The following is a 26,398-nucleotide window of genomic DNA, read 5'->3' on the forward strand; positions in this document are numbered from 1 at the left end:
CCCCCCCCCCCCATTTCTCAACTTTTAACAGAGTCCAGTTAAAATCAATCAGATTAGCCTGGATGAAAGTGGAGAGCACATGGGTGTATGTTCTGAAGATGGCAAGGTATGACAAAATAATCTGTGATCACTTTTCTACTGTGCATGAAAAGGGACTAATGTGCTACTTTCCAGATTGTTGGGAGATCTGTACACAGTGACGACCTACAAGTACAGCGTCTGGATCATCTGTTTTAGTACCGGACCCACTTGCTGAAAACTCATAACTAAAGTCAAATATATTTGATCCAAATGTGCCTTTGGAAAAGTAATTACAAGGAATGTCAATAATATTACTGGTATTAAACTGATTAACAGCTGTGGCAGGGGGACTTGTCACTGTAATCATTACTACTGTGCCAGTTATACTTCACTGACTAGTCTGATGTTCCTGCAAGACAGTAGCTTAATGCTTCTCTGCTATAAATCCACAAAATTGGATATTTGTGGGCAGGATTTCTGTGGGCTTGTGGTTTTTTGTCTCTGTGTTTTTTAAACATTATGATTGTTTCCTCTGAAATCTTTTGATAAGCAGTCATAGTCTATCAGAAGAATATAGTGCCTCACAGTGGCTGGGTTAAACAAATGTGAAATCAATATATATATTATATATGTACAGTTTCCTTAAAAATGTGGCACCTTCTTCCTCGACTGGGGACATATATTATTTTATGTACCGCACAGTCAACAATTATCAGTGTTTTCCTGGAATGTTGAGAGCTCTGACATTTTAGTGATTTTGACGATTGATTTCTCCACTTATTAGAATGTCTTTGTTTATTTGTTTGTTTTTAAGTCTGTGGCAGTCTTTGCTAATATTGGTTGTGATGATAAAATTCCAAACATAATCTACTCAGCATGCTTTTTCAGGGAATAATGCTGCTGTTATTGGGCACAGTGTATTAATGTCACTGCTCAAGATCCATCTCACTTAACTGGGTAGAACAAGTGTCCCTAATCACTTTCTTAGGCAGAATTTTAGGAACATCCACTGAAAAATTTAAACTCAATAAATTAAAATTAATATACATACACACTTTTTTTGCCATGGGAGCAAAAAGAAATAAACCATTTTAATCTGTGCTTATTTTTAAAAGCTTTTGGTGAGTGTATAAGGAGTCAGTTTATGTATCCAAGGGTGTTGTTCTCCAAAGATATCTTGATGGTACAATAATTGACACAATAATTGAGATGCTATTGCTGGTCAAAGGGGTTGTAGAATTTTACAGCCAGTGAGAAACACTCTTAAGAATAATGCAATTGCCTCAGCAAGATAAGGTAAAAGCCAATAATTGTGTAAGATACAGTGTGTGCATCAAATCCCATGCTCACAGCAAATCATTTGATTTAGGGCAAAACTCTCTGAGCAGAAGCCATAGCTCTGGCAGTACTTGAACATGATGTTGCACATTTTTGCACAAAAAACCCTGAGGCCTCCTTTGCTATGGTGATTATTCCTACTGTGAACATGTGAACATTTTTGTGCCACATTTTCCATTTGTGCTCCTGTTGTTAATTTTCTTAAATCCTGCCATTGCTCTAAAGGGTTTAGGGCAGTGTATACGGTTTCACTCCTTTTATCCTTGTGACAATCCTGTGAGATAGGTTAGGATGAGAGAGAGGGATTGGCCCAAGGGCACCCAGTGACCTTCATGGCTGACGGGGGATTAGAAACTGCCCCCATCCTAATTCAGCATTTTATTCACTTGAAATAATATTTGGGAAATGGGAAGACTTGCCAAAAATAGATAGTTGCTTCTGCTTCCTGTTTCTTGGTGTGCATTTGCAGAGCTATCATTCAGAAATTCACCACTATATTACCTCAACATTTAAAACCTTTGCTGAAGAGTTATTAAGGACAAATGTATAATATGATGATACAACTCAAATGCCACTGGGTGCATTCTCCACCCAGTGTGTTAGTATTTGTAGCATTCTTGAAGCTGCATTTTAATACAAATGAAAACATATAAAAGTAGAAAAGTGGTTTCTCTGAGAAAATAAAAGAATTCATGTTCTATTTATTGTAAAAATTGAAATGTATTTTTTCAATTTTAGCTAAGTTATCAATTCAATTAAAGTGACTGGTATGAAGCACAGAGAGCCCTTTGTCCTTCTGTAGGTTCTAGCAGCTTAATTGCATAGACACACTTTGGTGTTTCCATGAAATACTAATGGAATCAAGGGAAACTTTGGGTAATTTTAAACCATGAAAGCATGCTGTAGTTTTTAATAATAATAATAATAATATGTATTTGCAGTTGCCATTTAGACTCACCTTCTGACTTCTGAAGTGAAATAAATAATAGACAATTTAATACAATGTTAAAAGCATATAATTTGATTTCAGGTACAAGTGTTTGGACTGTACACAGGGGAAGAATTCCACGAAATATTTGACTGCCCAATTAAAGTAAGTACTTTGTTAATTCTTAACAAATGCACTCTTGTAGTCACATACATTGCTCTTTTTTTAAAAAAAGAAGGAAAATACCGAACAGACTTCCATTCAAAATGTCTGTTATGAACAATGATGGTGGTTCATCATAATTTCTGTGCAGTCATGTATACATGCCAGCTATAGAACCTTCTAGAGACCTAGTAAAAGAAAACAGACCATGACATGGGGTGGACAAAAAAAAAATCACAAACCAATAGCATGTGTGAATGGTACAAAAACACACTGGATGTTAACATCATCAGGGGGCATGATTTGATGTAAAACGGTATATGGAAACATGTCAACTAGATGATGATGGTTTCTGTGTATCTAAATCCTTCTGCAGCTAATAAAGTCTCACCAGATATAATAATGCATTGTTTTCCTCCTGTATGTTCAGATTGTTGCTGTTCACCCTCAGTTTCTGAGATCGCACTGCAAGCAGTTTGTAACTGGAGGAAACAAAGTAAGTTTTCCCATTTCATAATACTGTTTAAATGCACAGCAAAGTTAAGGATCCAAAGGGAGAGGTGCACATATTTCCCCCTCCACACTGAGATACCTTTTAGAAGCTGTCTTCCCTCATGGTAATTCAGAGGTATTTTCAAAGCAAACACTGGGAGAAATAGCATCCAGGCCCGGGCATCTTTTCCCACTTGACAAAGCTCTCATCCCTAATTGCCAAACTTGGAAGAGTTCAAAGAGCATTTCAGGAGTCAAGACTCTAGCCCACAGTGTGTCTTGGAACTGGTAATCAGGTAGATCCCAGGCAGGGATAACCATAACCGTAGCCAGCATAGACAGTGGTGAGGGATATTGGGAGTTGCAAGCCAAAACATCTGGAGGGCCACAAGTTGTCCACCCTTATTTTAAATCAATAATAGGTTTGTAGCCTGCCCCTGTGCATTTTCACTGAGAGCCAAACAAGACATTACATGAAAGATGTAGCTAGCAACTGCATCTTTTTCGTTTTTACTCTAACATAGGCACAAGAGGCCCAATCCAGATTGGGACCCTAGCATGAGGGGTGGGGGGGGCTTTATGAATCACTGTTTTGCAATAGCAGGCACAGAGGCCCTGATCCGGATTGGGCTCATAGTGATGGGGGAAGGTTAAAGCCCCCCTACTTCCCACACTAGGGTCTGGATCAGGGCCCCTGCACCATACCCTAGAGTAAAAATGGGGGGGGGGGAGACATAGCTGCTAGGGTTTCAGAAGCATTATTAATTCACTTCTGCCATGATAGGTCTGTCACACTAAAAAGCATTAGGGCTGCCTTCCCCAACTTCCCACATCACACTCACCAGATGTGTTGGACTACCTTGGCCCTCGGAATCTGCCTTAGCCCTCGGAATCAAGTCTCACAGAGCTGTGCGTGATTTGCTTGCTGGCAGGTATACTTAGAACTGAATCCCATGATTGATTAAAAAAAATATATATATACACCAAACTTAAAACTTCCTTTTCTTTACACCATAAAACTTTTTGGGTGCAAATAAAATGGACTATGGGCTCCTGGAAACCATTCCCATTCGTTATTTTTTTACTGGTCCAGGGCCTTGTTTTATTCGTAACTTTTAATTTTGTTTAAAGTTACGATAAATGACAAAATGTGCTCAACATTAAGGTGAACAAAAAGGAAGTCAGGCTCATAAAAAGATTTTAGAAAAGTCTAAGGGAAAAGAAATATCCAGAAGCCAATGTGTGTGAGAGAGAGATTTAGAAGCAGTATGCATTACAGGAATCCTGGTGTTCATATTATTTTAGGGGATTTTTTTCTTTATTTTGTTTATTTGCTTAAGAAAAAGTAAATTGCTAGCCCTCATGGTTGCAAAGGTAATTTTAATATTACTGTTTTAACGGGTGTTTTACTAACGTAGTTGCGCATTGTGATGCACCTGGGTTTCATAAGCAATTATTAATTTGCTGCTGCCGTGATTGGTGTATCACACTAAAAAACATTAGGACAGCCTTCCCCAACTTGGCACCCTCCAGATGTGTTGGACTATAACGTAGCTGGCTGGGGGTTATTGGAGTTGTAGTCCAGCACATCTTGAGGGCGCCAAGTTGGGAAAGGCTGCATTAGGCTGCATTAGGGTGTGCCTAGTAAAAACGCGAGGGGAAATATTTTGAGTGCTGCTGAAATGATCAGGTGGGCTTGGGCTAGAAAGACCTGGCTTCAGTTTCTTGCTCAGCAAGAACTGTAGTGGAAACACAGAAGACCATTGTTATTTCATGGAGTTGTTGTTGTTCAGTCGTTAAGTCGTGTCTGACTCTTCGTGACCCCATGGACCATAGCACGCCAGGCCTTCCTGTCCTCCGCTCTCTCCCAGAGTGTGCTCAAGTTCATTTGATATGTTCCATGGGGTTTTCTTGGCAAGAATACTGGAGTGGGTTGCCATTTCCTTCTCCAGTGGACCACATTTTGTCAGAACTCTCCACCATGACCTGTCTGTCTTGGGTGGCCCCGCACAGCTTAGCTTATGGCTTCACTGAGTTACGCAAGCCCCTTCGCCACAACAAGGCAGTGATCCATGAACGGGTTCATGGAGTTAGGGGTGCACATATAGCTCCTTCTCATGTCTAGATTTCCAGTTGAGCTTGTTGATTTTAGCAGCTAGCTACACTTCTTCCCATGAGTTCCCAGGGACAGTTATCCGTTTGAGACAGTACAGCTCAAGGCTGGTAGATAAGTCTCAAGGTTAGCACACTGGTTGTTAACAAATTAGCTGGGATGAGAGTTACCTATGCTGGGTTACTGCCAAACATTCTCAAAGTCATTGGACTGTGTCCAGAATAGGAGGGATCAGTGGGATGGAATATGATTCCTTGGGACCCCCCTAATTCAGAACCTCAATGCAGGCTGATCCGAACAGTGCTGCATAAGCCAGGCCGTTGAGGTGGGTTCGTCACTGAGAAGGGTGTTCCCAGTGACTGAAGGGATGTATGCTTTATCATCTTGCATTGAAGTTTTGTGCTTTGCTATCTTTTGCTTTAATTACGCCGTAATTTGCTTCTGTTTAATAAAGTATTTAATCTTCACCCATTAGTGTGTTCATTGTGTTACTGAATCCTTAAAAGAACTGCTGCCTCTTGGCAGCACAGTCGCCTTTAACTCAGCCTAATGGGATCATTAGTTTTCAACCCAATAGGGTTGTTGCAGTGATAAAAACAAGATAATCCCATGCATGCCAAGCTGAGCTCCTCGGAAGAAGGGTGGAATAAAAGTATGATATTAATTCTCACCTTAACCGCCATAACAGTTTTATAGCTCCTACATGTTACTTTTTTGTTAAAAGCTAGTATAGGGAGCAGCTGAGCCTGCTTTCAGAGTCTAGTTGGAACTTGCTGTGCTGTTTAAGTAGTACACTGTCAGTATATCTCTCTTCCAGAGACAAAGTTGTAAGGGCATTTGACTTTTAGTAGCTTGGCAATAGGGAGAGAGGCACAGGGCATTCCTTGAACAAGGACACTCTGTGAAGTGGAAAACGAACTTGGGTTCACCTGATGCTGAACAGAAACACACACACACACACACACACACACATCTCTTTGAAGAACTTTGATTTTTTGAGAGATTGTGTTATATTCTGTACTCTGAGAAATGATTTATTAATTCCAAGGAGCTCCCTTAATGCCGAGTCAAACCATTAGTTCATCTAGCTCAATGTTTTCTGGCAGCAAGTCTTCAGGGATTCAGACTGGGGCTCTGTCTGGAGCACTTTACCTGGAGCTGCCAGGGGTTGAGCTTGGGATGTTCTGCATGCAAAGTATGTGGTCTACCACTGAGCTATGTCTCTTCCTCCAGGAGTTTACACTGTTACCTGTCATGTGACAAACAGCAAAAGGGTCCACTTAAGATCTGTTTGGGAATAATTAGAGTAACATCTGTGATGAGGATGGTAATACGTCACATTTCTATATAGTGCTTTAAAATGTTCAACATGCTTCATATCATTATCTGAGCAATCCTTACAAGAACCTCACAAGGCACTTCAACATTATTTTAATATCTCTTAGACTTGGATAAGGTGACCTGTGGCTGAGAGATGGTGGTTTGCCAAAAGCCATCTAGTGAGTTTGTTGCCGAGGCAAGATTTGAACCAGGGGCTTCCTGGCTTGCCACTTATTCTTTGCCACCACACTACTCCCGGTTATGGGCACATAAATATTAATATATGAAGCAGATACACAGTACACTTATTCACTTCTCTTTTGTGAATGCAGAGGCTGTGACATATACCTAGGTCTCCTTGGCCTCCATGGACTTGCTCAGTCACTGCAATAGAGGAGGCAGCTCTGTGCAAGCAAAGGGGACAGAGCTGTCTTTCCATTGAAGTGAGTGGGGAAGCTTGTTCTTATAGGAACTCTGTGTGCATATCAGAGCAACCACTGGCCTAGAGGCTGCAGCCTGAAAGAACACATGCAGCTGTTTTTGTTTTGTTTTTATCTGTTTTGATAGCAGCCTCCAAACACTTCAGTGCCTAAGCCACTCTTGAAACAAGTGGTTTGCAGCTCAGTGAAGGCAACTGCTGTATGGTACTGCAGACCAAAAAGCCCTGCTGTGGCCATGCTATCCTTTGTGTGTGTGTAAATGAATGTGCAGGTAAAAGCTCAATGATAACTTCTGGGAAGAGAGAGAGGGAGAGAGTGATGGTGTGATGAAAGACACTGGAAAGACACAGTGGCTCACAAGCAGCATGCCGTGTAGCATTTGGAGGCACGTGCACTGCTACTGCATGTGTGAATTTGGCCTTTGATTCTCCAACATGTATGGGCTGAAATTCTTATTGATCAGCTCCAATCCTGGTATCAAAGAAGGCCTGAAGGTATTCTCTTGTATGTATTTCCTGATTGCTTCTCCCTCCCCACCGCTGGTTCTCTAACCATCTTCTTGCCATTCTTTCTCTCAATTATCTTCAGTAAAATGGAAATGTGTATCTTTCTGCAAGAGCCTTTTTGGGTGAATCATCAAATATGCTCTTCTGGGTGAATCATCAAGATAATCCGCATGAAATTCATAATCAGTTATTAACTAGAGGTAACATTTCGTAGCCAGGGAGTGTGTGTCAACAACATTCACATGCACTATTCCAGTTTCAATTCCGCTCTTGCTCCTGGCTTCCACTGGAACCTCCGCCATTCGCTGGGATTAAGGCAATGTTCTGTTATGCTGTTACTGTATTTCTGATGAGACAATATTTGAAAACACAGGAGGGAAAGGCCTTAATAGATGTAAGGCATTTTTGATGTTCTGTGCATTTTAGGCATTTTAAACGAGGGCTAGCCAGACTTCAGGGTTGTTGGATTACTTTGTTTTTTAACTAGAGCCCCAAGTACCATCAAAGGTTAAAGAACAAGGTGCCTCTGAGCATGTTTGGAGCTGAGGAATTTGTTGCAGTACCAGAACTGAACTGAGCTTATAGTCACTTCTTAGAAGTCCAGTCATGGTTATCCCAAACTTTCTTTATTTCAGCCTCCTAATTTAGGTGGAAAAATAGTGTTGTTGTGAAATGACTGGGAGTCAGAAACCCTGCAGAACATTCAGAGAGCAACCATTAGATCCCAATCTACCTTCTGTCCACCTCTGTTTTAAACACTTGTCTTGTGCTTTTCAGCCTGCTGTTTGTAGTCCATTTCAGTCCTCTTTAAAGTGCATTTTTGATTATGTATTTTTCGTTATTGTTGTAAAGCACACGTGGTCATCCTGTGGGCTGTACGTGTTCCTGGGCCACTCTGCTGGTGGCCTACAGGACCCCGGGAGCCCCACCTAGTTTTCCCTGATGCCCAGCTGATCAGTGATCAGCTGGGTGGCAGAGAAAAGATTGGTGTTCCTGCATAGCTAAGCAGCACAGAGTCACTGATCCTAATGCAGCCACTTGGAGCCAGGATCACTAGGGTTGTGTGTGTGTGAGTCTAAAGCCTCTATTTTCCATTGATCCTGATGCAGCCAAAATCACTGTCCCTATACTGCTTGTTGTTTGCTGCATTGGGAGCCAAGGAAGAGGGAAGTTAAAGTGTAAGAGTGTGTGTGTGTGTGTGTGTGTGTGAGAGAGAGAGAGAGAGAGAGAGAGAGAGAGAGTCTGTGCATGCATGCTTTTTTATAGCTCTGATCCACTGCCCATTGTTGTATGTGGCTTTCTACTTGCCCACACCTGCTGCAAACCATTTGATGAAGGGTATAAAAATCTTCTAAACAAATACATCAAATAGTACTGACTATGGAACCATTAATAACAAAGCCGCTAAGCAGTGTGGTTTTACCCTCTTCGTAATGGGGATGCGTAAATGGATTTGCCGCATAGTGGCTAGAGTGCTGGACTGGGAGTCAGGAGATCCAGGTTCTAGTCCCCACTTGGCCATGGAAGCTCACTGGGTGACTTTGGGCCAGTCAGATACTCTCAGTCCAACCTACCTCACAGGGTTGCTGTTGCGAGGATAAAATGGAAGAGGAGGAGGATTATATACACCGCCTTGAGTTCCTTGGAGGAAAAAAGGCGGGATATAAATGTAATAAATAAATAAATCACTAGCTCAGAGTCTGAGCTATGAACCAGTTGCTGGTTGGATTCTTACCTCTGCCATGGTCTCCCTAAGGGAGCAACAGTTTCTTGGGCTCAGACCCTTCTCCCCATCAACAATATTGAGATAATACCTGACATATAGAGTTGTTATAGGCGATATAAGTATGTGAAGCACTTTGAATTCTCAAAAGTGCTATATAGCTTATACGTATTGTTATTAAACTGTTATTGAAGCAGTATTAGTGCTTATAGTAATTTAACTGGAAAAGCAGCATGATCATAAGATTTTGGATATGGTGTTTTGCCTTCGACTTGAACTCTATTCCTGTTTCCAAATATGAGTTGCTTTTGTGAGAGTGAACAATACACATCCTTGAAAGGCTCTTGGAATAGTAGAGGCAGTGATGATCTCCTTTTGACTGGTGGGTACGGTACTAACGAACAGAACCATTCCTGCCCCTTTCACTCTGCAATTAAGTACAGTAACTTTTGAATGGAACACTGAGCAGATGATGGTAACCCAATAATAATAATAATAATAATAATAATAATAGTAATAATAATAATAATAATACATTGTAAATAACAGGGCATCCCCAGCCAAAGAAGATGTTGGAGTTTTGAGGCGAGAAGAAAAGACAAATAGTGCTATTGTAGGCCATAACCTTCTACCTTTAAAAGAGGGTCTAATCTTAAAAAATAACAGGGTGAAAGCTTGTTAAATGAAGGTGGGAGAGCTGAAATAAAGGTGTTCTTCAATTAACCCTTGAAGAGCTGTCACATTTTCCAACCAGCTGGCTTAAATGAATTTTGTACTCAGACTATAGAAGCACATCAATACCACCTGGATGGTTAAAATTTCCAAAATAAACTGAAAAAGAAAATGAAAGCATATATGAACAGGAGATACATAAATACATATGTATGTATGTATGTCTCCGATATATTTTTTAATTGCCCTGATGAAAGCATATATGAATAGTAAACTGTTAATTACTTTCCTTTATTTTAGATAGCTTAAACTTGTGGGTAAAATATGAAGATACTATCATATGAAAATATTGTTAAAACTTACAACTGAAAGTAGGTGATGAAGAGGATACATCTGTAGATCGTTGCCAGGTAAATGAAATGGTGTTGATGGCTTTGCAGTATCAGTTTTCAATGAATACAGTAGTCATTTCCCATGTTGCTTACAGTGCTGGGGATATTGGCCAATAAGACATTGAGGAGGGATGTGTTCTGTTGACAACTGAAGTTGATACCTTTCATATATTCGCTGGCCTAGACTATTTATTTCTGAAGGACATTTTAGGGATATTAACCTATTTGGTACTGATTTGGAGACACTTGAGGCTCCTGAAATAAACCACTACCAGAATGGGGTTGTCCTTGGCACTTTCTGAAAAATATTAGGGCTGGAAAAGATCTGAAGTTCTATCCGTTCCAACTCGTCCAGTTAGATAGAAACTTCCCTAGTCACTGCTTATGGCAGATTGGTTCTACATTCTAACATGCCTCATAAGAACATAAGAAGAGCCATGCTGGATCAGACCAAGAGTCTATCTAGTCCAGCATTCTGTTCATATAGTGGCCAACGAGCTGTTGACAAAGGACCCACAAGCAGGACATGAGCGCAACAGCACCCTCTCAGCCACGTTCCCCAGCAACTGGTATAGATAGGCTCACTGCCTCTGGTACTGGCAGTAGCACATAGTAGCTACTAGTAACCGTTTTCATAGCTACTACTAGCCATGACTAGTATCCATTTTCCTCCTGGAATTTGTCCAACCCCCTTTTAAAGCCATCTAAATTGGCAGCCATCCTGTGGTAGCGAGTTCCATAGTTTAACTATGCACTGTGTGAAGAAGTCCTTCCTTTTATCTGTCCTGAATCTTCCGCCAGTCTGCTTCATGGGATGAACCCACTGGGTTCTAGTGTTTTGAGAGAGGGAGAAAAATGTCTCCCTATCCACATTCTCCACAGCATGCAAAATTTTGTAGGCCTCTATCATGTCTCCCCTTACCCTCATGAACCTTTATGACCACAGAATTTGATAAACACACCAGGGAGCCAAACCATCTGAGCGGGCACTTTCCCCCGCAGTAGCTGAAATTTCTGGGCAAATTGCCATGTTCAATACATCCCAAAAGAGTCACTCTTATATTAGACCACTTCTTAGACCAGGGGTATTGAACCTCTTTGAGGGGCAAATTCCATTTCAGAGAAACTCTCAGGCTGCCTTCCAGTGGTGGGCAGGGTTGAAGGCAAAAGGGGAGTGGCCAGAATGACATATGTTAGCTTAAAGCTCTTACTGCCAGTAACCAAGTCTTAGGAGAGACATTTCAACCTTTTAGAAGGGCGGGGGGAGAACCCTGCACAATAGCTGAAAAACCACCTAATGTTTGGTGGTCAGGTGAAAGGGGTTGGGGGCAGGGGAAGGGAGCATGGCTTTCTGAGGAACCCCGGAGGGCCAGATTGGAAATCCAGGTGGGCCAGAGGTTCCGCACCTCTGTCTTATACCAAGGGAAGTAGAAATCTTGGGTAACAAGTAATATGGGTGAAGAAGAAAAAATATGTTGAAGCTTCAGCTGCTGTTTCAAGTGTAGCGGTAGAATTTGTATTTTTCCTGCGAAGTCTGCCAAGTACTGTCTTGGATATATGTTTTAATTGCCCTGATTTTTAGTGTCAGCAAATCCAGTTTATCTTTGCTTTGTGAGTAAGTAGGTGACCTTTACCTCTGAACCCCACAATATGTGCTTCATAATAACTGGTTGGATCACTTTGACAAATTATTAAATTGTCAGGATGCTGTTTGCAGCACAGTCCATTTTTAGAAACAGGACAGTCAGCTGTTTGGCATTGCGTTGGTAGATGAAGAGTACCCGACAAGAAAGGCAGATTGCTTTGTAAGCTGTAAAATGTCAGTCAGTAAATACTGAGAGGTCCCATTTAAGTGAAGTAAGAGTAAATACCATGGCAATCTCTGTCCAGGTATTGGGCGATTTACCTTAAATCGTGTACACGTTTATTGCCACAGTAGCTTCTAGCCTGGAATTGCTGCCTAAACGAATGACCATTAGAGTGTTTAAAGGCACAATCCTATGCATGTTTAGACAGAAAAAAGTCCCGCAACTCCCAGCATGCCCCAGCCATCATGGTTGGCTGGGGAATGCTGCGAGTTGTAGGACTTTTTTCTGTCAAAATATGAATAGGATTGCGCCTTAAACGTCTTACTATTTGTGTGTACTTACAACGTACAAAAGAACCAGAGATGCAAAAAACCAGGGGTCTACTACTGATATAAAAACTGGGCCTGTTAACCACTGCCAAAGTTGTTCAAGGGAAAAGGAAACCGATTTCTCCTTCCTCCATGTGTGCTGCTGCGTGACACACCTGGGTGCCTCTTCCCTCTTTGTCCTCTGTTCTCTAGTTTTAGTCAAGAGGTACCCATGCACAGAATGTCTTTCAGTGCTAGAGCTGATCTCTGGAAGGTATGAAATAGGAACATAGGAAACCAGAGAGCTGCCTTATGCCAAGTCAGACCACGGGTCCATTGAGCCCAGTATTGTTGACACTGACTGGCAGTGACTCTCTAGGGCTTCGTGCAGGATTCTTTCCTAGTACTTCATAAAGATGCCTGGATTTGACTCCCCCCCCCCACCTTCTGCACACAAAGTGTGTGCCCTGCGACTGAGCTATGGCCCCTCAAGTAGTGGGGGTAATAACAATGCCTTTGAGTTATATGCATAGGAAGGCAAGGAGGAAGGGCAGATCATATCAACGAGAACAAGATCCCTCCTCTCATGAACACATTCAGGAGTCTATCACTCCCTCCTAAATTTTGCACATACTTTGCACATCTGAAGAGAACCATGTGGTGGCTCAGGAATGGGGGAACTTCCGATTCCTCTGCTATGCATTGCCAGGTCCTCTTCCCTACCTTCTCATTGCTATTGCCCCATGTTTAATGTTAGCTTGACTCTCCTTTCCCTTAGTCTGGCCAGCCTTCATAGACTGTGTCAGCCTGGCGTGCTTGACCCATGGCCTTTTAAAGTACTTCTAGATTTCTAGGACTTTTTTCTTAACTAAAACTTGATGTACAGAATTATATAAGTCAGGCTTCCCCAACCTTCCCCATCACTCAGCGTCCCCAGCCAGCTTTGCTGGTTGGGGGATGCTGGGAGTTGTACTTTGACTCATCTGGAGGGCACCAGGTTGGGGAAGGCTAATATGGATTGTTTTCAAGTGTATATGAAAACCCCTTAATTCTTAAGTTCCTGTGGTCATTTCATTTGTTATATTTTGGTTGATGGTCTATGCATTGAACAGCTCATGTGAGTCTAACATAAACAGTGTAATGCATGTGGAGAAAAATCCTGCAATATCACTGATCAGTTGCTGTGAACAGGGATTTCTAATGTTGGAGTGCATCCACTTGTAAACCACTTTGCGATTAAAAAAAAATGAAAAACAAAGGGGGTATAGAAATACAGTGAAATAAAGAACTCCTGCTCATTGAATTTGATATTTAATATTGTACATTGTTCTTCCTATATTAAATCCAGATACCAGCAGCTAAAGGTAATGTCTCAATTGGCTTATCAGTGATATTTTTTAAAAACTTTGTTTTATTAGATATTTGAGAAAAAGGAAAGGCTGAATATTTTAGGATTAAGAGTATAAATTATGAGGATGTAAATAGATCAGTATTGTAGGGTTGTAGCCAATGCTAGTCCTACTTATTGAAATGAATAGGACTTAAGTTATATTAATATTGCATACCACCCATAAAGTTAAATTCCCTTTGCTGGAGTTTTTTTTTTTAAAGTTCATGTGTGGTGTTAATGTATGTACAGCTTTCCCCTTCCAGCCTCCTGTGAGGCTGTGCTCCCTGTGCACCCCAAAAGGCAGGGGTAGGCAGTGTTGTTCCCATGGGCACCAATGCACCCCTGGACATCTTTCTTGGTGCTTGCGAATGTGACCTACCCCTCGTGTTTAAAAACCAAAACAAAAAACCAAAACGAATATTCTTACTGGCAGTTTTCAGATTGCTGTGAAATAAGTTTCTGTTGGTGCTGAAGACTGTGAGTTCACAGGAGTTGTTTAGTGTGCTGGGGCTCATAACCCACTTCTGTCTTTGTACTTTTTTGGGCAGGTTGCTTGTTCTTTAGCATGCCTCACATGGCAGCCATTTTGTGGTGGTTCCCAGGAGAGTTTATCAAATTGCCAAATTTATTTATTTCATTTCTATACTGCCCAATAGCCAAAGCTCTCTGGAGGGTTCACAAAAATGCACCCACAGTCCAAAAAGGTTGCCTCCTCTTGCCATAAAGTGCAAGGGGCTGCTGCTGAAAGGAAAAGCTGCCCCCCTCCCCCACTGTCATGCGCACTTTGCACATATGCACTTGACTCTCTGGCCTCTGTCTTTGTGTGCAGTTCTTCTCATGGCAGAAGAACGATATGGAGGCCAAAGTATGTGCTGTGTCGTGACAAAAACGTGACATACATTTTATAGATACGCTTTGCATGAATTGTGCTTTTAACCCGGATTCTAGAATACAATGTTCCTGCTCATTTCAGTTCTGGGAAAAGGGCATTTGGAAAATGATCAGTTTAGGTTTCGTTCCATCGACGCTGTTTCTGAGACTGGACTTTTAATTTAGATGACTGAAGTATTCCTCTGAGCACTCTAAAGGCAGGGATTACACATAATTAGTGCTAGTGTTAATTGCTTGACGAGCTGCATTAGATCGAAACACGACCCTTGCTCTGATTCATTGCTGCTCTGTACAAAGGAGGCTGCCAGCCTGATCCTAAATGTAATGGTAGAATGTAGCCGTGGTCCAAGTCTCTCCAACTGAAACCAAGGCTTGCTTTTCAACGCTAGTTCTTGGACGCCGTCTAAGCAGCAAGCAGTTCTAAGTGAGAGAGTGGAACTGTGCGACCCACAGCATAAGATACGGAGGTGTTGTTTTGTTGAATCCTTCCCTTACCGCTACTGGCAATCGCGTGAGAGGTGGCATTCGTAAACGTCCTGACCACACTGGTTGTGAGAGGTGGGGATGACGTCCTGCCTCATGGTCAAACGTAAGGTAAGGAATACTGAGCAGAGCTGGGGAACAGCTGGTACCTTTCAAGGCTCCAGTTCGAGGCTTCCCTAGAGAAACACTGAACATTTCGAAAACAGTTGTTCTGGGGAAAAGCCTAATTATTGCTTCACCAGGGAAAGGAGCAACACTGAAGAAGACAACATTCACTCTTCTGAGTTACTTTCATAACTTTTTCCCATGGGAATTGGTTGAAACCTTGCCGAAACAATGGTGAAACATACAGTGGTGTTTAGGCTGTCTGGTTTTCTGCAACATCTCTGCCAAGCAACCTCTACACATTTGCAGTGGGGACCCCCATGTGTTGCAGAGGATTCTGGGAAAGGCTCCAGCGTGCACACTAGGGCTTACCCGAATTCCCTCCCGCCCCCGCGCCCCCAATTCACCATCATATTCACAGGTGGCTAATTAGGGAGCGTCAGATGATTTTCAGAGAAGGGGTAAAGTGCTTCAGGGAAGGGAATACTTAAGGGCATTTACCATATTTTAGAGGGCAGAAGCTCCTTTCAGCTCTTAAAAATATCCCCTTTAAACAAAAACACTGCATATGGTAGCAGAGCTCTAGCCACCATTTCCCATAGAATGCTCCTGGAATCATGCTTAAAAACAGTGTTGTTGTTTTTAAAAAACCCTCATAAAAAGAATTTTTAAAAAAATAAAAAGGGGGAGAAGAAAACAGCTGCCGACACAGCTGCCACATGCCCCTTCTCCCACACCCAAAATGAAGCATTTTGCTCTCCAACCACCCTGAAATTTGCCCAATTCAGACAGACCCACTATTCGTGTGTGTGTGTGTGTGTGTGTGTGTGTGTGGTACCATTCCAGCCCTAATGCCCACTCAGTTCATGCAGGACATTGGCCAGGCCTCTTGGCCTCCTTGCCCTTTCTGAACTGCAGGCTTATTCTAGAGCAACCTAATAGTCCCCTTTGGTAGTACCATTTAGGAGGTAATTAGTGGCAGTGAAAATTCTGTCTTTCAGGAAAGCTTGCCTGGTGTTTGTTTTCTCATTGAGGACCCCCCCCTCCCAACTCCAAGGAACTCTCGGGTTCCCTGGAACACTGCTGGTAAACTACTGGTTTGGTAAGCCCAAAATTTAAGATGCTCCAAGTGGAGAACAGTATGGTGAAAGTATCCAAACTTCCAGGTGCTGGCGATGGAAATGGCAATAAAACATAGCATTGGCTGTGCTGCCATTAGTGTTTATATAGTTCATGTTATTCTGTCAATGTAATGATCTGCTATACATACAAGAGCTGATGGGACATGCCGCCTAAGTAGAGCTGTATTGTAACAAAGCATTAGAGAGATTTACCAGCAGAAAACAGATAGGCGAATGGAGTGTATTGCCGAGGAAGTGATTTTACAGCAGCTGCTGCTATTGAAATATAAGTACTGAGAATGCTGACTGCCGGGATGTGGATTTATGGGAAACAAAGCCCTAAAATACTTTCTCCAGCCAAGAAGAGGGGGAAACAACCCTCTCTTGAAAACAGCTTTTCCTCTCACCGTACTTAGCTCCCGTTGAGCTTAAATTGCTCTCAGTATTGTGATAATGACAATTCGATATTGTAGGCAAGTGGAAGATGAACTAAATTAATTAACCAATTGCTTTTAAGAAAAATATGCTCCATGGATAGCTGCTTCTGGAAATCCTCTGTTGAAAGCTCCAGGTTCCTTGGGTCTCAAGGTGGCTATAGTGTAAGAAAAAAGAAAGAGATTTTATTAAATGCCAGGAACATAGTGCTTATTGCTACGTAATTAGTAATATGTTTTGAATGAAAAAATGAAGCTGTTCATGTATTTGAACGTATTGGCATAACAGCTGTTGGTGGTGGTATGGAAGCTACTACATTTATTTCTAGAAACAGGAACTTTAATTATAGTGCTTAACATTTCTATAGTATATTTCAAGTGTTCAAGGAGCTTCACGTACATTATCTCAGTAATCGTTGAAACATTCCTGTAAGGTAGGACAAACTGAACACATCAGAGAAGACTTAAAGCAAAGAACCACAGAAAACAAGACATAACCAGCATGCCAGATCATAAGATTCACATCTTAGTAGCTCTTTCCCAATTACCAATTAACGTTGGCAACTGAAAGCTAATTTAAATGAAATGGTGTTTACGTTGCTTCCAGTTCTTTTAAAATTCTGGGCTAAAACTGAGGACTCTCAGGCATGATTTGCAGTACATGGCTAGGTTGGCTCTTGGTGAGCTACTTAAGGGGCAGTGGCAATCCGCTGCTTTCTTTTTCTGCTGTAGTACCAGTGGTACAATGCTCCCATAAGTAGTAATTGAATTGCCTCTGTAGGGAAAGAAAAACAGTGGTGTGGACTGCTTTTGGCCTACAAAAGCATGTTCCTTTGCTTGTTGTGTAGCTAGTTTCTCTGGAGACTTTTTCCCCGTAAGGCAAAATCCTTGATGGACAGGCGGCAGCTCACAGACCTTACCATACCGTAAGTATTCTTCATAGAATGCTGTAGGCCAGGGATGCTATAGATATCCTGGCATAGAAGAGGGTGGGATTCTGCTATCCAGTAGTGAAGCTCCTATCTCTGGCAGTGTTTATTATTTTATTTATTTACAATATCTGTATACCCCTCCATATCTAAAACAGATTTTGGAGTGACAACAGCCAAGCTGTTGCATTCTGCACTAGCTCCAGCCTTCAGAGCAGCCTTAAGGGCAGCCCCACATAATCCAGCAGCAATCCAATCTTGAGGTTACTAGTGCCTGTATCACTGTGGGCAAGCTATCCTTGTCCAGGAGAGGCCGTAGTTGGAAAACCAGCTGAAGCTGGTAAAAGGTACTCTGAGCCGCCATGGCCACTTGGGCCTCCAGCGACAGTGATGGATCAAGGAGTACCCCCAAACTACAGACCTGATCTTTCAGAGGGAGCGCAACCCCATCCAGAACAGGCAAGGAGCCTATCTCCTGGACTCGGGAACCACTCAGTGTTGTGTTGGCTGAAGGACCCTGGGACACGTGAAACCTCAGGAGCTTACATTGTTTAAGGATTAAGAGGTCACATCCATGTTACCTTCTAGGGCAGAGGTTTACCATGTGGCCCTCAGCTGTGGGTAGTGCACTTCCCACCCACTTGTCTGATCAGGTGGGCTTCAGGGAAAAGACTGCCGCTGTTCGCACCGCTGGGACATCGATCCAGATTGGAGTCACTGGGGTCAGGGAGGCTTTCTTCAGCGCTAAGCAGGGAAAAGGAAAGGAAAGGTTCCTCCTGTGTAAGCACCGAGTCATTGCTGACTCCTAGAGGGACGCCGCTTTCGCTGGCGTTCTCCTGGCAGACTGTAGCGGGGTGGTTTGCCATTGCCTTCCCCAGTCGTGACTACCTTTCCCCCAGCAATCTGGGTCCTCATTTTACTGACCTCAGAAGGATGGAAGGCTGAGTCAACCTGAGCCGGCTACCTGGGTGCCAGCTTCTGCTGGGATCAAACTCAGGTCGTGGGGAGAGTTTCAGTTGCAATACTGCCGCCTACCACTCTGCGCCACATGAGGCTCTAAGCAGGGAAACCCCATTCTTTTCTCCAGTCAGTGATTAGAGGTAAGAGCAATTTAAAGTGATATAAAACCATTTAAACTTTTAAAACCCTGCTCTTTAAATCCCTTTAAAGTTAAGTATTTAAAGAGCAGGGTAGTTAAACCAGTCACGCAAGGAGAAGGTGTGGAAATTGGAGGCTTCTGTTTTAAAAGTCACAAGCCTACCTCTGTTTGGTGGTTTACATTCAGTTTATTAGGGGTAAAAAGAATTTACCATGGAATAAATTGCTGCCTGATGTGAAGGCTGGCAGCAGCTGCCCTGGGGTAAAAGTAATGTTCTAATTAAATTAAATTGAATTAAGCAATTGTATACAAGCTCTACAATGCAACCCAGTGTTTTAATTTTCACTTGCCTCATAGAGATGCAAATACCCTATTAATACTACTACTGAGTAAGGAAAGCAGTTCCTATTGACTTATGTGATTTAATAATGAATATAGCTGAAACAAATAGAACTTTACAAATATTAATATTTGTGTTCTTGGGTGAATATGTACACCTTTGGAGGAAATTTGAATTAGTTTGAAGTATTCCAAGTACAAATATTAGATCTGTTTTCATTTTGTATTTTATTATGTTATGCAAAATAGATTCATTTGATATTCTGAAAGTGAGTCCATGTCTGGAATTTGCTTTGCATTTCATAAGGCATTTGAATTTGTGTATCTGACGGTTTAAGGAGTGACATGTAACTTTCAAATCTCCCTATTAAAATGTATTAAAATCATGAAGAATTTAAATTATTAAAGTTAATTCCTCTTGTCCTCAATTTAGTGTATAATATCTGTAGATTTTCCTCAGGTTATTCTCTAGTACGTTTATTGGAAGGAAATAAATGTAGTAGTAAGTTACTTCTATACTACTAAATAAGAAGAGTTACTTCTCCAAGGAAGGATTCAGCGCAGGTGAGTAACTCTAAAACTTCCAGACATGGTCTCCAAGTCCACCTTTTTATTTTTGTAATGTTTTAGGGTTATGTGGGAGGAGTGTTGGATGCAATTTCGCCTCTTTATCCTTTTCAAAGTTTGGTGTTGAAGAGGCCACAGGATACAGCAAATCCTGACCTCTCCTCCTCCCGCCCACCAGCACACCCCCTATTTCCTCTCCTCATCTTCCTACGAGGTTGTGATGCCAACCTTGGAAGAGGAGCCGCTGCAGAGGCTCTGTGGCAGCTGGGAAGGGGGCTGGGATGAAGATCTCAGCAGGGATTTTCACTTCCAAGGTCATAGCTGTGTCTACAGCCTTGGAGATGAAAATCCCCCTTATCCTCTGGCCCCTCAGGCAATGCCTAGGGGCCATAGGGTCGTGTCCTTAAGTACGTTTCTATATCACCCAGTATCCAAAGCTCTGTGGATGGATCACAAAACAAAACTTAAAACTCTAAAATACAAAAATGTAATATAAAATCCTAAAAAGTAATCCCTTTAGAGTATCTCTTTTTTTCTCTTCTACTCGACTAGATGTTTGGTCTAACTGGACAAATGAAACTGTGGAGCATATTGCCCAGTGTTTTGACTTAAATAACACATCACTTAGTCCATCAAGTGTTTTATTGCCATCAAACTGAAATTTTTAATCAGTTCTTCATAGTATTAGTACTTGGCGGTCTTGTGAAGTTTAAACATATTGAAATAGACAGCTTATTTTAAAAATACTTTTCTGTCATTCCTGATGTGTAAGTTGAATGCTTGCTTGGTTCTACACCAGTGGGATTTGATTTGGTAAAAGATACCTGTTTACCTGTCTTGTTCATCAACAGTTGTCTTGCAACAAGCATATAAATTTAGATTTCTCCATAAGTCTTGGTTAATTTACAGAGATTCTGAGTTCATTTAGATTACACGAGGTATAAAGATTTCTTAGCATATGGCTTAACCATGACTGACTGAAGACTACTTACTCATAGGAAAGTTCAAGGTTGTGATAAAGAAATCTGCAAATCCAAATTTAGGCACAAACTTTAGAATTACTACCAATAAAGCACAGAAGTTAGAAACACTGACTACTGTATTTTTAATTACACCTACCTTTGTATGATGTAGTATCTGTATGCAGTAAATGCTAAAGTAATGATCAGTCCTGCCAGTGCACAACTTATTCCGTTTCCTAATTCCCTACCCTAACCTTACAATCATCCCAATTCATAGTCCATTTAATCAAAGGCATTAATTTAAGCTGATTTTGTGGCATTGAATTGAATGTCCTTGTCAATGAGATTTAACTGATTTAATTCCTGGTATTTCAGCTAAACTGTAGTATAAACCTGGGCTGCCACTTTTCCTTTTATGTTGTAGTTTTTCATTTACCAACTTTCCCCAACCTGACATACAATGACTAATTTTAAACTTTGTTTCTGAACTGGTTCAACTGAAATATCTGTCCTTTGGTACCATCTTGTGGCTATATATATACTAGGCACTCTGCATATATCTTAACCAAAAATAATTTTAAACAGTTGAGTAATAGTTTTATATATTTCCATATATATATATATATATATATATATAAAACTTTAAAGGGGCCTTGATCCAGTGAAAGGGTTTTAAACTCACAAGACATCATGGATATTCTGGGAAAGTGTAGCTAGAGTTTCCTAACTTTTCCTCTTCAGCAACTTGCAAATCACTTTTAAAGTTTTGGGCAGGAAAAAAGCAGCCTGTTTTGTCCTTGGAGGTGCTATAGGAAGAACTGGAGTGGAACACTTTCTGTATGAAGTAGGTGCTCTATGCTGATATTTGACTGCAAGATCACCCAATTCACACAAACGTTTCCCCGGAAAAGAAAAAAGGGAGGAGGAAGGAGACCATATGAATCAGGCATCTGTGCAGTAAGATATCAATGTGGAACATAGTTTCATATGTAAGGCTGGTGATGTGGTTGAGGGGAAGGTAAATATACCTCTGCTATGTGAAGAGAAGCACCACCTCCAGGAACATGTGCTGGGACACTGGGTTGGATCCAGACCTAGTCATACAGTAGAAATTGAAATTAATGGGATTTAAATTAGTCATGACTTGACCCATTGGTTTCAGTGGGTCTACTCTAAGCATGACTTATTTATTCATTGAATTTATATACTGCTCTTCATAATAAATCAGAAAGCACTTTACAAATAAAAATACAAGCAGTAATAATACTAGTAAAACTCTTAAAAATCCCGCCAGCAGCTAGATAATAAATACAATAGACTGTTCGAATAAAAGAGTCTAAGTTCTCCTGAAGAATGTCAAAAGGTCTCAAAGGCCTGGGTAAAGAGGTGTGTCTTTAGTAGCCAAGGAAACTGAACTACTGAACATGCCTGGTGCACCTCCAAAGGCAGGGAGTTACATAGCAAGGGTGGCATAACCAAGAAGGCCCTCATGAGGGTCACCGCTCCTGAGCATCACCCATTGGCAGAACCATGAGCAGGGACAAAGATCTCAAAGGCCTGACTGGTACATACCAAATCTGGATCCAGTCGTATGGGCTGTATCCAGTGGTAATTTTGCGTTGGCAGCAAACACTTCTGCTCAAGCCAGGCAGGGCGCATAATTTTATTTAATCCACTGTAACTTACAAAAAGCTGACCCTGAAGATTGGGGGATTCCCTGGAGGTCTATGGGATATGGTCTGGGAGGACTAATGAAAATTGGGTGCCTCACTTTGTGCAATCCTGTTGCTGCATTCACATCATAGTTCCGCATTTGGGCATCAGCCTTGGGCTCATGTGTGCTCCCTTCCTCTGTCCTCCTGCAGCATGGTCATAGGGAGGACACTGGAAAGTTTCACTTCTATTTTGAAATAACCATGGTTTGTCATTATATCAGAATCTGGACAAACTGTGGCTTGTGTTGACTATTTAGTGAAACAAGCCAGCATCAGTCGTGGTCAGTCATCCTGGCTCGTGTCAATAATCCAGGGTCAGCTATAACCATAGTTCCTGATTTGAGACATAATGATTAGTTGAAAATGGAAGAGAAAGCTCTGATCACCCTATGGCTGTCCCAGAGACCAGGGTGGGGTGGGAACGTATGAGCCACAAACACCTCACTGTGTTTAAGCATTCTGTGCAAAACAAGCTTATGTTTTCAAATCTGCAACTCTCCTGCTTATACTGAGGTATTGTTTTAATTGTCATCTTTTGAAAACTCAGATACATTATATTTTACTTTGCAACTTATTCCATTGAAAACGTGAAGCTTTGCTTACAACTAACATTGTTATTGGCACCATATTGTGTACAGTCTCATATGAGCTAATAAGAGGACCTATAACGGCAAAAATAAGAGTTCCTTTTGTACCTATCTTTCTCAAAAGTGCTATATTTTTGTGACTCTTCCTCCTAGTTACTGTTATATGAAAGGACGTGGATGAACAGATGGAAACCTTCTGTTTTACATGAAGGAGAGGGAAACATAAGAAATGTTAAATGGAGAGGAAACCTGATTGCTTGGGCCAATAATATGGTAGGTATTGCAGCGTTGGCGAATCTCCATTTAGACGAATGGGTAGTTCCCTGAAGTCATTGCATTGGATTGACTTGAAATGTTCTAATTTTCTTTGTGGTGGCAGTGATATAAATTTGGTTTTATATTTCCACCTGTTTTCTAATGGAGACGGAGTATTTACTAATATGTCTTGCATAAGAGGAATACAACATATTAATTATATTAAAAATAGGAGGTAGAAAAGAGAGGAATAAAAATATACCGAGACATAATGGTCAAAAGGGAGGTTTTACTTGAAATTGTTATTATCATGGTAATTGCCAGCTGCCTTGAACTTTTGTGAATTAGGGTGGGTCATCAACTTTAATCTGTGTATAAATTATGGGCCTGTCAGGGGACGCTCAAGTGGTTAATCCACAAAGAATTGCACAATGGGCGTTGGTGTAGAGTCTCTCAGTAAGGGACATTATATAAAAAGTGTGGTAGATCTTAACTAGGGTTGGTGCCTCTTGGCAGTAGTCCAGCTGCCTGCATGTGCCTCCTGTCCTTCACTGTATACTTGAGTCCAGTTCTACTTTCTAGCATGTGGGAGAGGAGAGAAAAAGATTGGACTGAGGTATAAGAAGTGCATCTGCAAACAACTTCCTGTCCCAGAGTTGTTAAAGAAATGTGCCACTTCCAAACAGAGATAATTTTGACCCAACTCTGACATGTAAATGCAAGGTAGCGCCCCCCCGCCCCGGCCTTGCAACCTTAATATGATGGGTTCATGTAATACAACACTGTGGTTTGACCTTATTCTCTTTCATCCTAAGCCATTGCCATTTGTTGTGATGTCATTGCACTCTGTAAGGCAAGGGTGGGGAACTTGTGGTCCTCCAGATGTTCTGGCCTACAACCCTAGCCAGCATAACCAATGATGAGGGATGATGGGAGATGTAAGCCAAAACATCTGGAAGGTCACAAGTTGCCCTCCCTGCTCTAGGGGATGGTGAATATTCCATAAAAGCAATGGGGCTCTTTTCTGTTTGAAAAGCAACTGCTGGCACCTTTAACTTAGTCCCATTGCCTACAAGTATGCTGTGATGTGGTTGCCACTTAAAGTACCCCTCCTTGGAGGTTGCTCCATATGCGAACTGGTGGTGTCATTGGCTCACCATATGAAACTGGTGGTCTTCTCCACCAACTGTCACCGAAAGGTTTGCATTGGCACATAAAAAACTTGACATACCCATGTGGCTACCACTGCACACAAAGGGCTTCCCATGTTGATAGCCTCTCATGCAGTGGCATTTTACGGTGTTCCTGCATATTTGTGTGCATTGTGTTAAAATGTTTATATTTTCTGTTGACACATTGAGAGCTTTTCTTTACAATTAAGGGAAGCATGCACCAACTGCATTTTATCGCCGGCAGAATACCTAACAGTGTGATATCCCTTCCAAAAGCAAATGCTGGGAGGCAGGGGGCAGGATGAGTCCTAGGGAGGAAAATAGCTCTTACAAGGGCATAAGTCTTGCTGCTTAGAGAAATAGGCAAGTAGGCAAGTACTTATGGTGTTTTTTGAAAAGGTTACATGATGTGTGTTCCAATGCAGGAAATGGGAACTACTGAGTTTTTAAAGATGGAGCCTACCTAACTGACTAGGAACTGACAAAGGAGTCTCTAGACATTGTCCATTGAATCTTGGCAATAAGTCTCTAGACAATCAAGTCCTATGTCTGTCCAGTTCAGGTTCAGCTCCTTGGGCTTCCCAAGGAAGAGCAACTAGCACTGGGCTTCTGTGACTTGCAACACAGAAGAGCACAACATCCAAACAGTTTAAAGCATTTTGAAAAGCTAAAAGCAGGGTTATAGTGAAGAGGATATGTACCATCTCTCATCACCAGCCACATCTTGCTCCATATCTAGTGTGGTATGTGTGTTGCTCATGCTGCCTGTATTTCACATACTATTCACAATACAACTGAATTTGCTTTTGGTCTTCTCACCAACAAAAGATTGTGGCTTTTAAGTGGTGGGAAAATGCAGTAGCCCCACAGCGTAAGCTCAGCCTCAAGGGGCTGTTGAGCTGGAAGTGAGAAAGAGCTGTGTCTTTTGAGCAAAACTGATCATCTGGGAAGGCCCTGTGTTTCTGTATAGGTTGTATCATTTTATTCTTTTTTTTTTTTTTTAGCAAGAGTCTAGAAAAACACACACATTTAAATGTGGATTTAAGGTAAAGGTACAAATGAGGTTGCTGGCAGCCTCATCAAATTCATTGAAGCACATGAGCTGTCTGAGCAAATGAGGTTAGCATCAGGCTTAAAGTGTTAATTCACTTCTGTGTGTGTGTGTGTGTGTGTGTGTGTGTGTGTGGCTGGCCTTGCCACGACTCGTGGCTTCTGCGTGATGCGCTCAACCATTGATTAATATTCTGTGTTACCTCCCAAGGGAGGCCACTCTTCAGCTGTCACATCTATTCCCAGCAGAGGCTTGAAGAATATATCCTTTAATTGTGTCACTCTGAAGGAAAGGTGCCACTGGCCGAGAGAGTAGTAAGAGCCACAAGAAGAATTTGTAGCTCTATTTCCATAGCAGAAACAAAGACAATCAAGGGGAAACTTAGCTTCAAAACAAGCATATTTATGAGATACCAACTGCTAACTTCTTACTTGTTTTTCAAAAATATGTGGGGAACAAATCCTTTTACATTTTTTGTAAGAAGTGTTACAGCACATCCAGCTCTTGGGCACGGATATTTCTGTGCATATGTATGTCCTGATGGTAAACTGTGCCTGCAGAGATGCCTGACTGCCTTGCTCACTCATATACTTTCAACCAAAATTATAGTTTGTTGCAAAAGAGACAGACTGATATAGGCAGTTTCCTCCAACTGGCTCCAGTTCCTTGCGCCCACTCACCGGGATCTTTTCTGTGCCCACCAGTAGGACCATGCTGCCACCTTAGTATAACCTGTGATACAATATTTCTGGACTGTGGTTTGTGCATGAGGTGCCACACTGAATTCTCTTACTGTGTATTAAACTTCTAGGGCGTGAAGATACTCGACGTGATTGCTAAGCAAAGAATCACCAATGTGCCCCGAGACGATATAAGCCTTCGTCCTGATATGTATCCCTGCAGCCTTTGCTGGAAAGATAATTTAACACTGATTATTGGCTGGGGAAATTCAGTAAAGGTACAATTACCTGTCTTTGTAATAAATGCTTGCTGCTATCACAGACAAACAGAGGATTATTTCTGAAAAGCGAAGGCGATAGGGGGAAAAAAGAAGAGAATTTGATTTGACTACTGT

General features: G+C 41.6%; 1 protein-coding gene across 10 annotated transcripts in view; it reads left to right on the forward strand.

The window, feature by feature from the left end:
• VPS41 (VPS41 subunit of HOPS complex) overlaps positions 1-26,398 on the forward strand; it is a 147,022-nt gene that overhangs the window by 55,491 nt on the left and 65,133 nt on the right. For 4 of the 10 annotated variants that reach the window (XM_084857840.1, XM_084857842.1, XM_084857839.1 and 1 more), the window contains 5 exons: positions 32-106; positions 2,390-2,452; positions 2,880-2,945; positions 22,999-23,118; positions 26,135-26,281. In XM_084857840.1, the coding sequence (XP_084713966.1) occupies positions 32-106; positions 2,390-2,452; positions 2,880-2,945; positions 22,999-23,118; positions 26,135-26,281 (471 nt within the window). Of the gene's footprint in view, positions 1-31; positions 107-2,389; positions 2,453-2,879; positions 2,946-10,034; positions 10,126-22,998; positions 23,119-26,134; positions 26,282-26,398 lie in introns of those variants that run through there. The other 6 variants (XM_084857841.1, XM_084857845.1, XM_084857846.1 and 3 more) reach the window with 4 other exon arrangements.

This window comes from Heloderma suspectum, chromosome 5 (genome assembly GCF_057233095.1).
Source record: "Heloderma suspectum isolate Gila_16-S chromosome 5, 16-S_ref, whole genome shotgun sequence".
Classification (NCBI taxonomy): Eukaryota; Metazoa; Chordata; class Lepidosauria; order Squamata; family Helodermatidae; genus Heloderma; species Heloderma suspectum.